Genomic DNA, 12,750 nt, shown 5'->3' with positions numbered 1-12,750 from the left:
AGTATCCAGATGTGTTCGCAGGAATGGGCATGCTGCCGTATCGATACAAGATTCTGCTATGCCCTGATGCCAAGCCAGTGGTCCACGCACCACGACGTGCCCCTGCTCCACTGAGAGAGCACCTGAAGGCACAGCTCAAGGATCTTCAGCAAAAAGGCATCATATCCAAGGTTACCGAACCGACTGACTGGGTCAGCTCGATGGTGTGCGTAAAGAAGCCTTCAGGGGACCTGTGCATCTGCATTGATCCCAAGGACCTCAATAAGAACATTATGCGGGAAAACTACCCCATCCCGAAGCGGGAGGAACTCACAAGTGAGATGGCACATGCGCGCTTCTTCGCCAAATTGGATGCGTCACAGGGATTTTGACAAATCCAGCTGGAAGAGTCCAGCAGAAGGCTCTGCACCTTCAACACGTCTTTTGGCAGATATTTTTACAATTGCATGCCATTTGGCATCATCTCGGCATCGGAGATATTCCATTGCATCATGGCGTAGATGATGGAAGGCATTGAAGGGGTTCGTGTGTACATGGACGACATCATCATATACCTCCAGAAGGTATTCCGCCGTGTACATGCCAACGGCCTTAAGTTAAACAGGTCCAATGTTGTTTTGGCACATCGACGCTCAAGTTTCTAGGCGACCAGATCTCTCAGCATGGTGTGCGCCAGGACACAGACAAAATCAAGGCCATCGAGGCGATGGAGGTCCCTGAGGACAAAAAGGCGGTGCTGCGCTTGGGTATGGTCAATTTTCTGGGCAAGTTCATTCCAAACATGGCCACACACACCACGGCCCTAGGCAACCTGGTGAAAAAGTCAACTGCCTTTGAGTGGAAGGCGGCACACCAGACAGAGTGGCTGGAGCTGAAAGCCAATCTCACCACTGCACCAGTCCTAGCATTCTTCGACCCGGACTGGGAGACAAAGATATCCACAGATGCGAGTCAGGATGGCATCAGTGCGGTGTTGCTTCAAGATGACACATCATCCTGGGCACCAGTAGCCTATGCATCGAAGGCGATGACGCACACTGAAACCAGATATGCTCAGATTGAGAAGGAGTGCTTGGGTCTTCTCACCGGCGCCCTCAAATTTCATGATTATATCTACGGCCTGCCGACATTCACTGTCGAGACAGATCATAGGCCCCTGGTCCACATCATCCACAAGGACCAGAACGACATGACGCCTCGGTTGCAGAGAATCCTGCTTAAACTTAGGAGGTGTGACTTCAACTTGGTGTACACACCTGGCAAGGAGCTCATCATTGCTCATGCATTGTCCCGCTCCATCACCTCGCCCAGTGAGCTGCTGGAGATCATCCAGCACATCAAATTGCAGGTGCAGCTGTGTGCTAGCACTCTCCTGGGGACAGATGAGAAGGTAGTTCTCATCCATGATGAGACAGCCAAAGACCCCGTCTTGCAGTGTGTCATCCACAACCTCACCAATGGCTGGCAGAAAGGGCACTGCTCACAATTTTACAATGTGAAGGATGACCTGACGGTGATTGATGGTATCCTCCTCAAGCTGGTCAGGATTGTCCTTCCGCTCAGTCTCCAGAGCTTGGTGCTGAGCCAGATTCATGAGGGACACCTGGCTATCGAGAAGTGTAGACGCAGAGCCCGGCAAGCTGTCTACTGGCCCGGCATCAGCCAGGACATCACAAACATGGTCCTGAACTATGCTGCCTGTCAGCGGTTCCAGCCAGCGCAGAGCAAGGAGACGCTCCAACAGCATAACATAGTGACCTCTCCGTGGTCCATGGTTGGCATCAATCTCTTTCATGCGAATGTTTGCGACTACGGATTCATCATCGACTATTTCTCGAGTTACCCTGAGGTGCTGAAGCTCCCGGACTTCATCTCTCGGACCGTCATCAAAGCCTGTAAGGAGACGTTCTCAAGGCATGGCATCACAATCACCATCATGAGCAACAATGGCCCGTGTTTTAACAGTCGAGAATGGTCTACCTTTGCCAGGTCATACAATTTCCAGCATGTCACCTCCAGTCCGCACTATCCGCAGTCCAATGGAAAAGTCGAGAAAGGGGTGCACATTGTGAAACAGCTCAACTGCAAGGCCGCGGACTCTGCTTCCAACATACACCTTGCACTGCTCGGGTACAGGGCGATTCCATTGTCCACTGGCATGTCGCCGGCTCAACTCCTGATGAACAGGGACCTGCGGACGACGTTTCCGGCCATACACCTGCCCAACCTTGATCACCTCCCGGTGCTGCAGAAGATGCAGCAGCTCAGAGACCGTCAGAAGCAGGGCTATGATGCCCATGCCACCAATCTGGCCGTGCTATCCCGGCAGACACTGTCAGGATCAAGATACCGGATGGTGGGTGGTCTGCCACGGCTGTCATTCTTCGACAGGCCGCGCCCCGCTCTTATGTTGTACGTATGTTGTACCTTCCGAGCGATCTTTCACAGTGTTCAGGAAAGGTTCATACCGACAAAAAAGAAAGACGGTAGAAAGGTGAAAAATCGACCGTGGATATATAAGGAGGTGAGGGAGAGTATCAAATTGAAGGAAAAAACATACAAAGTGGCAAAAATTAGTGGGAGACTAGAGGACTGGGAAGTCTTTAGGGGACAACAGAAAGCTACTAAAAAAGCTATAAAGAAGAATAAGGTAGACTATGAAAGTAAAATTGCTCAGAACATAAAAGCAGATGGTAAAAGCTTCTACAAATATATAAGACGAAAAAGAGTGGCTAAGGTAAATATTGGTCCTTTGGAAGATGAGAAGGGAGATTTAATAATAGGAGACGGGGAAATGGCTGAGGAGCTGAACAGGTTTTTTGGGTCAGTCTTCACAGTGGAAGACACAAATAACATGCCAGTGACTGATGGAAATAAAGATATGATAGGTGAGGACCTTGAGATGATTGTAATCACTAAGGAGGCAGTATTGGGCAAGCTAATGGGGCTAAAGGTAGACAAGTCTCCTGGCCCTGATGGGATGCATCCCAGAGTGTTAAAAGAGATGGCTAGGGAAATTGTAAACGCACTTGTGATAATTTATCAAAATTCACTAGACTCTGGGGTGGTCCCAGAGGATTGGAAAGTAGCAAACGTGACACCACTATTTAAAAAAGGAGGTCGGCAGAAAGCGGGTAATTATAGGCTGGTAAGCTTAACTTCGGTTGTAGGGAAAATGCTGGAATCTATCATTAAGGAGGAAATAGCAGGGCACCTGGAGGGAAATTGTCCCAGTGGGCAGACGCAGCATGGGTTCATAAAGGGTAGGTCGTGTCTGACTAATTTGGTAGAATTTTTTGAGGACGTTACCAGTGCAGTAGATAATGGGGAGCCAATGGATGTGGTATATCTGGATTTCCAGAAAGCTTTTGACAAGGTGCCACACAAAAGGTTGCTGCATAAACTAAAGATGCATGGCATTGAGGGTAAAGTGGTAGCATGGGTAGAGGATTGGTTAACTAACAGAAAGCAGAGAGTGGGGATAAATGGGTGTTTCTCTGGTTGGCAACCTGTAACTAGTGGGGTCCCTCAAGGATCAGTGATGGGCCCGCAGTTGTTCACAATTTACATAGATGATTTGGAGTTGGGGACCAAGTGCAATGTGGCAAAGTTTGCAGACGACACTAAGATGAGTGGTAAAGCAAAAAGTGCAGAGGATACCAGAAGTCTGCAGAAGGAATTGGATAGGTTAGGTGAATGGGCTAGGGTCTGGCAGATGGAATTCAATGTTGCCAAGTGTGAGGCTATCCATTTTGGGAGGAATAATAGCAGAATGGATTATTATTTAAACGGTAAGATGTTAAAACATGCTGCTATGCAGAGGGACCTGGGTGTGCTGGTGCACGAGTCCCAAAAAGTTGGTGTCCTGTGCAACAGGTGATTAAGAAGGCTAATCGAGTTTTGTCTTTCATTGCTAGAGGGATGGAGTTCAAGACTAGGGAGGTTATGCTGCAATTGTATAAGGTGTTGGTGAGGCCACATCTGGAGTATTGTGTTCAGTTTTGGTCTCCTTATCTGAGAAAGGACATATTGGCACTGGAGGGAGTGCAGAGGAGATTCACTAGGTTGATCCCAGAGTTGAGGGGATTAGATTATGACGAGAGGTTGAGTAGACTGGGACTGTACTCATTGGAGTTTAGAAGGATGCGGGGGGATCTTATTGAAACATATAAACTTATGAAGGGAATAGATAGGATAGATGTGGGCAGGTTGTTTCCACTGGTCGGGGAAAGCAGAACTAGGGGGCATAGCCTCAAAATAAGGGGAAGTAGATTTAGGACCGAGTTTAGGAGGAACTTCTTCACCCAAAGGGTTGTGAATCTCTGGAATTCCTTGCCCAGTGAAGCAGTTGAGGCTCCTTCTTTAAACGTTTTTAAGAAAAAGATAGATACCTTTCTAAAGAATAAAGGGATGCAGACTTTAGGGCGCAGCTCCACTCGCTCCTCACGCACAACCAGGAGGTTTTTGAGGGCATGGGCACACTGCCCTACACGTACAAAATACGGCTCAAACCGGACGCCACCCCGGTCATTCACGCACCTCGTAGGGTTCCAGCACCACTCAAGGACCGCCTCAAGCAGCAGCTGCAGGACCTGCAGGACCAAGGAGTGCTTTCCCGGAATCAACGGGCACTGCGCAATGTTGCCTGCCCGCAACCACTTTCTCCTCCATTTCCATATGTTGAATTGCCACCTCCTGATACCTCGCACCACAAGGCCGTCAGCCTTCCATCCCGCCTGTCAAGGCACCGTCGTCCCCTCCGCCACCTGTCCGGCGGTTGACCAGGATCAGACGCAAGCCTCAGAGACTGGACTTGTGAACATTTATTTTGTTTGCTCTGTTCTTTTGTCCTCCGTCAGTCACGTTGGACAGACTCATTCACATGTAAGTACATTCACAGACGCTAACAAAACATTTTAAAAATGGGGGAGATGTCATGATATGCAAACATGCAGCTAATGAACACTTAGAATAGGACACGACCAATGAGCAGTCAGGACACTCAGGGGTGGTATCTCACTATAAAAGGGATGAGGCACTCACACCCCGCCTCTTTCCACAGACCAACATCTGCAGAGTGAGACAGGGTGTATCCTCAGCATCACACCCCAGCAAGGCTGGTTCAGTTAGACTGAGTTACTACATTTAGATTAGCAGAGAGTCGAACTCATTGAGAACTGTGCTAATAGTTCAATAAAACACATTGAACTCACTTCAAAGTCTGGAGCATCTTTTACTCAAAATTGCATCAAGTGGCAGCTTGTGTTATTCCAAATTATATAACACAACAGTTCTTATCCCGGGTATCTGCCAATTATCATTCTATGATTTACAGGGCTTTCTGGCTTTTCATTCAAAATGAAAATAGTCTGAAAAGTCTCTCATAAAAATTGATTCAATATTTATTTTTTGTGCATTTGTATCCACATTTGCCACATAATCTGTTATCCTTTTAACAGGTTACAGATGAAAACCAGAAATGCATCCAATTCATGAAGCAACCGTGTGGTTCCCGCTTTGGAACAGCATTAACTGCAGTTTCCGATATTGACCTGGACAACTATAATGATGTTGTGATTGGAGCACCTTTAGAAGACAACCACCAGGGTGCGGTCTACCTTTTCCGTGGATCTGGCACAACCATCAACAAAAAATATTCACAGGTTTGATGTTGATTAAGTTTGAAGATATATTAATTATTCTCTGGATTAAATACATGAAGCAGGATTTTCATGAGTATTCCAAAAAGCATCGCATCACGACAAATACCAACTGATATTCAGAAGCGAGACAAAAGACGGAATGCATATTTATATAAAATGGGCCAATTTTAGTTACACTACTTTTTTAAAACTGTTTGCCTAACTTCTGCTCTTTGGGGTGGGAATGTCTTCAATTCTTCAAACTGGATGGCAAATAATTTTCAAAGAGCTCAGTTCACTCTATGGGATGCAAAATGGTGCATGGACAATGAGTAACACAACCAAGAGGCCTGAAGCTAGCCTAAAGTTGGGCTTTGGCCTCATTATGTGTCTTGTGTGAGCTGTTGGTGTCGGTTGTATCTCGAGTGATAGTTTGGGTATTTTCAAGACGTCAAATCTTTGGGTCACTTTCAGCACGGTAGCATTGTGGATAGCATAATTGCTTCACAGCTCCAGGGTCCCAGGTTCGATTTCGGCTTGGGTCACTGTCTGTGTGGAGTCTGCACATTCTCCCAGTGTGTGCATGGGTTTCCTCTGGGTGTTCCGATTTCCTCCCACAGCCCAAAGATGTGCAGGTTAGGTGGATTGGCCATGATAAATTGCCCTTAGTGTCCAAAATTGCCCTTAGTGTTGGGTGGGGTTACTGGGTTATGGGGATAGAATGGAGGTGTTGACCTTGGGTAGGGTGCTCTTTCCAAGAGCCGGTGCAGACACGATGGGCCGAATGGCCTCCTTCTGCACTGTAAATTTTGTGATAATCTATGACTAAATTTAAGTCTTGGGACGGGTGCTTGTAGTTGGGCTACCAGGTCTGTTGTGGGGACATGGGGGTGCAAGGCAGTGGTTGGAGCTTGTTGCGACTGTCGTAAAAGGGGAACTCCCAGCTAAGTAAAGGACCTCAGAGACACCTTATAATGGCTCAACTCAATTTGACTTTCAGCTGTCCTTAGGCCACAGAAACTTGGCCCCTGAAATTGGATCTCATTGTGTAAGATGGGTACAACGAGGTCCTCAAGTAGTGTTTGTAAAATACTCCGATTCTGGTTAGGTGTGCTCTGTGTATCACATTTAGTTGCATTGGGCTCAACTCTGCTCATATGGAGGTGGAATTACACCCTGTGTGGTGCATTGATCCAGAGTCTCCACTACTTCTGTGCCCAGTTCTTCCTCACATTTTCCCCTCGTCTTGTCCAGGAGGGAGCATACCTCTTCCAACAGTCGTCTGTACAGGTCCTTCAAGGTGAAATTGATTCAATGCTGAAAGAAATGAGGTCCAGTATTCATTTTGACTTCACCTTCAAGGTGAAAGTGTAAAACCTATTGGTTCATCTGCCTATGCTATTTTCAGCTGTTTGAATTGCAGCTAAAGCGTGTTTATGTGATTCATGAACTGGTGAATTCCAATGAAAGCTTTCAATCAAAAGCACTCACAAACATGCATCCCTTTTAATGTCACAGGGAAACCAGAGTACCTAAATATTAAGGAGGATGTTTTTTTTAATGGAAATTGTGGGTATAAATTTAACTAATCAGGTGTCTTTTTAAATAGCGCATCTCCGCATCTGCACCAAATGTTAATTTCAGTTACTTTGGCCAATCGATCGATGGGCAAATGGATTTGAATGGCGATGGTCTGATAGATATCACGGTTGGAGCACTAGGTGGTGCTGCCCTCTTCTGGTTTGTATCAGTTTTACATTGCAATGATTCCCTCGTTTCCTCTTATTCTGTTAACATAACAGGCTCTGCCGTCGGGATGCTCCGTTTTGCCAGCAGCCCGGGGGTTTCCCGATGGCGTGGGGCTGCCCCACAATGGGAAACCCCATTGACCAGCTGGCAAAACGGAGTATCCCAACGGCGTGCTGAACCAGAAATCTGGTGCGGCGGGATGGCGAATCCCACCCAAAACCTTATTCTCAGAGCTTTGCTTCTGCATGATTTGCAAATTTTATAATAATGTTTATTAGTGTCACAAGTAGGCTTACATTAACACTGCAATGAAGTTACAGTGAAATTCGTGGAATCCCGTTATTGCAAAGTCTATTAAAAAGATTTCTGCCATAGATTCTTTCCCCATCAATTCCCCCCGAATATAAACACTGTAATATGAACAGCACAAATAACTTCAATCAGTGTACAAAATGACTTCCTAAAGTAACTTCGCAGTAAAATGAGCCATAAACTACAGGTTACACATCTGTCATCCAGAAAGCATTGGCTCAAGGGTCAAATCTAAATTGTTGATGGCAGTTGTTTTTAATAGACTGAGTTTGATGAGTAATCTCAGAATGTGTTATGTGCATTAAATGGCTGCTGTAAGTATTTGAAAATACTGCATGATTTTTATGACTGTATTTAAAATCCTTTCCCAGGTCCCGGGACATAGCTCAAGTGACAATTAGCAAACTGAAATTTCAACCCAACAAGATCAATATCCAGAATAAGAACTGTGTAATTGATGAGAAGCCAACAGTGTGCATCGCAGCAGAAATTTGTTTCAATATCAGCCTGAAGTCTGCTCAAGAACCAGTGGAACCAGTTGGTATGTGAACTGAGATTGTAGCATTGCTTGATGTAAAGCCAAGAAAATTAAGTATTTTACTTTGAACAAATGAGGTTCCTCTGACCATCTACATATACAAAATAAAATGCATGTACTGCACATAAACATGTTGACCTAGAATTCACAGTCAGCAGTGAAGTGGCAGTACTTGGCATCAAATTCCTTTTCCCTGGCGTCTGTTTGAATTTAGTGTGAAGTCAGCATGGCAACAAAAGTGATGCCATCAAACAGGCTGGCAGCCAATCATATTGAAGTATTCTCACGGATAGCAAACCAGTGATTGAAAGGCATTGATTGGGCTGAATTTAGTTGAAGCAGCGGTGACCATGGCGAAAGCCAGAGGTAACCGTGCCTTGGCGGATTCTGGGTCAAAATCTTGGAACTCCCTCCCTAACAGTGTTGCACTCTTTGGTTGGCTCTGAATATGGTGGTCAATATGGTCGCCTTCCTTAATCCTAATTATGTTTGCTCTAGAGTCGTCTGGTGTCTTTCGATACCGCCACAAGGTTCAAACCCGAATACTGATCAAAACAGTCGGTACACCAGTTAGTTAGTTCAAAGTCAATACTATTTATTTACACACACAGTAATATCTACTCATGCACGAAACGCTACAGACTCAACTATCACTACTGCTAAAGACTATATTTAACTTTGGGTGCCCACTCAGTCAGAGGAACAATGGCCGTTGTTTGGTTCTGAGGTTGCTGGGGTCGAAGTGGTGAAGGGGAAACAGCTAAGGTCGCCCGTCTGGTAGCGAGCGTTGACCTTGGACTTACTTGCCTCTGGTGCAGCTGGTGGACGGGTCTCTCCGCTGTGAGAGCCAAGTCCAAGAGAGCAATTCTCTCTTGGGAGCTCCTTCTTATACCCAAAGGGGCTTCGCGCTCTTTTGGGCGGGCCTTGAACTTGGCCCCAATCAATTGGGCCGTTTCTCGATCATTCCTATTGATTTCATCCAATAAAGGGGTGGGTGCCCTGATGGCTGGACATGTCCTAGGTGGCTGTTGGCCTGCTTTGTTTCAGTCTCCTCTGGCGCCGGGGTGTCTGCCTTAGTATCGGTTACTCAAATGTTACTCTTTTGTTCCCGGAGATGGGCCATTAGTATGCTAATGGGCCTACAGTTTTGGTTTTGTCTGGGAGCTGCGGCTCCAATATTCGGACAAGCTCTGAACCTGCTTGTTTTCTCAGCATTGTCCATTTTCCCTGCAATCTTTGCAAAGTGTCCATTTTGTAATCGGGAAGTGGCCATCCCAGATGGCGAAACTCCCTCCTTGTGGTCCTCAACGCGAAGCGTGAAGGATCACATTACCGCGTTGTCTTCGTTCTCTGACCAAGCTGTGCACTCATAAGCACTTCACAGGCTCTTCACTGCCCCTATCCTATGAATTGCAACTTTTACCTAAAATTATTTTATATACTTAGATCATTATAAAACTTTACGGGGCACTGTGACATTCAGGCATGCATTTAAAAAAAATGAAAAACTGGAACCTCTAACTATCCTAAATAAACTATCCTCACTTGAACAATCAAAAATAATCTACAACATTTTAAACTGTACAAATAGCAGCAACACAGGTCTCTCTGGCTTGGCAGTCAAGCACAGAGGTTTACATTTCTTTATTAAACAAACAAAACACACACAAAAAAACGGATGCACTTTAATTCACTTAAAGGGGTTGGGGGGTTTGTTGGTGTCCGAAGATAGGGGATCTAAATGTGTATACGGGAGTGCGGTTGCGGGAGGCTCTCCGCCATTTTCTGAGTCTAAGTGTCTGCACGACACTGCAGAGTATCGCCAATACTAAGAGTGCTTCTACGATGTAAGATAGTGAATACCAGGTGAAAATTTGTCACCAGGTCGGGGTGTCGGTAACTGTCTCGTGGGTAACTATCTCGGGGTACAGTGGTGTACGGCAGGGGTGGGGATCATTCACGGCCTGTGTGGTAGGGGTCAGGGGGGTAGCGTCCGCGTGCAACTGAAGGGATCCCGCTAAGATCCAGGTGAAAAACATGACGGTTGTCTTCATTTTTCCTTTTGTCGGTCTTTTTCTTCCTCTGGGGTTCCTGAGGTTCCGGAGTTCTTTGGGCACAAGCATAATATCTGTTATTATCTTGCTTAAGATCTCGTATGTCTGTCTGTCCTTTGTTACCAATTACCCATTATAATTGGTCAACATCTGTGACTCGCTCATTTTTTTTTAAAACCGAATATGTGGACAAGACATGCGAGAAAAATACTGACACAGTACGAGCCGTCTCGCAGCCTGTGCGATCTACCATCCCAGTGTTTGAGGATGTAAATAGCATACAGAAGCAACCTAAGGGTCGCCAGAAACAAACAAAAAAGTTTCGAACTCAAAGTGCCAAAATGGGGTGTGTATGGGCCGCGGCGGGTAAGATTGGGTGGAATCCCCGGGTAGGACGGTGATCAGTGCTGTTTATGCTCTACCCGAGCGTAGCTGACCAGAGGGGGGGGTCGTCAGGCAGGGCGGGGACCCGTGCCGTTTCTCCACTGCCTGAGCGACCGGCAAGACCATCATGTGGACACCTCATTGCTCAGTAATGAACAGGGTCGCAAAGGGATTTGTTTGGTGGGAGTCAGACTCTATGTCATCATCTTCGCCCGGCTGTCATACTCATGACTGGAGTAGTTTGGCTAAAGCTGCTTGGGGTGAATTGGGACCTATCTCATCATTCCGGATGAGCCTGAACGAATTGTCTCGGTGCCAGAATCATGTGCGAAGGTTGAAGCTACTAGATTTTAATCCGTAATCATCGGGCGGTGGGTCTGGGTCAGGGGCTTTGATGTACGTGATTTTGAAGGGGTCACTGGAATCATGCTCGGATTCGCTGGGAGTGGGGCCTGGTGCAGGGGTGTAATCATAACGTGGTGTGCTGTGGCTGTCGTCATTGCTATCGCTATCACTGTCGCTGCTGCTTGTAGGAATGGAGAGGCCGAGTCGTGCCTCTGGGGTGGAGATGAAGATGTGTCTGAGGACGGGCTGGACTGGCTGGGGGAGGGTAGGAATGCATCATCTGTGGGCGGGGCGTACTCGTCTGCTGCTGCGAGCGAGCGAGATGTGGTGTGCATGGTTGTTCTGCAAGCCATAAGCCTTAAGCTGGTTTATGTGAAACCACGTAGACTTGCCGTTGGGATATGTGAACTTGTATACCGAGGGGCTGACTTTGTCTGAAATGGAGTACAGTCTGGAAAATTTGGGGGAAAGGAATGAACTGGGGTTGTATAGGGAAAGCATCACTTGCTGCCCTATGACAAACTCGGTGGCGTGTACCGTTTTATCGAAACAAGCCTTGCGTTGTTTCCTCCTGGTCCCAAGTCTCACAGCTGCTGCGAGCTGGGCTGCCTTTATATTCTCAATAAGCTGCTGTACAGCATTTTCATGCGTCAGGGCGGTGACTGCGGGGCTGGCCAAATCCTGTCCTAATAAATACTCTGTCCCTTTCATGGGCCGTCCGGTCATGAGGGTGAGGGGGGTGTATCCTGTGGACGTGGATACTGTGTTTCGTAGGAACATCAAAGCAAATGGGAGGACTGAGTCCCAGGTGCTGTTGTTCTGTTGCACCATTTTCCTGAGAGTGGCTTTTAGAGTCCTGTTCATCCTCTCTACAATGCCGCTTGACTGGGGGTGGTATGCTATGTGAAACTTCTGCCTAATTCTGAAAATTGTGAGGACGTTCTTCATTACTCGTCCTGTAAAATGGGAGCTTTGATCGGACTCTATACTGCGTGAGAGGCCCCCTCTTGTAAAGATGTGCTGTCAGGATTTTAGCTGTTGTTTTGGCCGTATTCGTTCTGGATGGAAAAGCTTCCACCCAGTTTGTGAAGGTGTCGATGACCACCAACACACACTTAAAACCATTTCTGCAGGGGGGTAGGGGTCCTATGTAGTGTATCTGCAAATTCGTCCAGGGGCCATTAACGGGGCGGGTGTGACTATGCTGAGCCTTTCTTGCATATCTGTCCTGATTGTTCTGGGCACAGATCAAGCAATTTGCAATGTAATGGGTTACATCGGCTTTTAAATCAGGCCACCAACAGAGAGGCCTGAGGTGGGTCAGGGTGGGTTCAATGCCTTGGTGTCCATGATTGTCATGGAACTGACAAATAATCTGGTTCCTGTCCTGGCTGGGAACTACATAAATGCCGTTTTTCAAAATCACACTGTCATGTGTGGTTATTGCATTCTTAAACTTATCGTACAGGGCTGGGAAGGTTCCTTTTAAAACTCCCCATAGCTTTTCATCTTCCTTTTGGCTTTCGCTAGATCCTGAATGTTGGTCTGTGAGACCTGAACCGCGTGTACTGGGGTGCTCTCGGGGGGGGGTGTTCCAAAAGTAACCATGTCTGGAACCTGCCTTCGCTAGGGAGTCTGCTTTAACGTTACCGGGGGGGGGGGGGAGTACGGTGATGACTGCAAACCTTAATGATACCACATTTCCTATCTTTAGCTGCCTCTGGGA

At 46.9% G+C, this 12,750-nt stretch overlaps 1 protein-coding gene across 1 annotated transcript in view; it reads left to right on the top strand.

The window, feature by feature from the left end:
• itga1 (integrin, alpha 1) overlaps positions 1 to 12,750 on the top strand; it is a 370,921-nt gene that overhangs the window by 244,854 nt on the left and 113,317 nt on the right. Inside the window, exons 15-17 of the mRNA XM_072497065.1 lie at positions 5,460 to 5,663; positions 7,252 to 7,382; positions 8,075 to 8,244. Coding sequence (XP_072353166.1) covers positions 5,460 to 5,663; positions 7,252 to 7,382; positions 8,075 to 8,244 — 505 coding nt within the window. The remainder of the gene's footprint in view (positions 1 to 5,459; positions 5,664 to 7,251; positions 7,383 to 8,074; positions 8,245 to 12,750) is intronic.

This window comes from Scyliorhinus torazame, chromosome 3, assembly GCF_047496885.1.
Source record: "Scyliorhinus torazame isolate Kashiwa2021f chromosome 3, sScyTor2.1, whole genome shotgun sequence".
Classification (NCBI taxonomy): domain Eukaryota; kingdom Metazoa; phylum Chordata; class Chondrichthyes; order Carcharhiniformes; family Scyliorhinidae; genus Scyliorhinus; species Scyliorhinus torazame.
The sequence above is the reverse complement of the archived record's forward strand: the minus strand, read 5'-3'. Positions and strand labels throughout refer to the sequence as shown.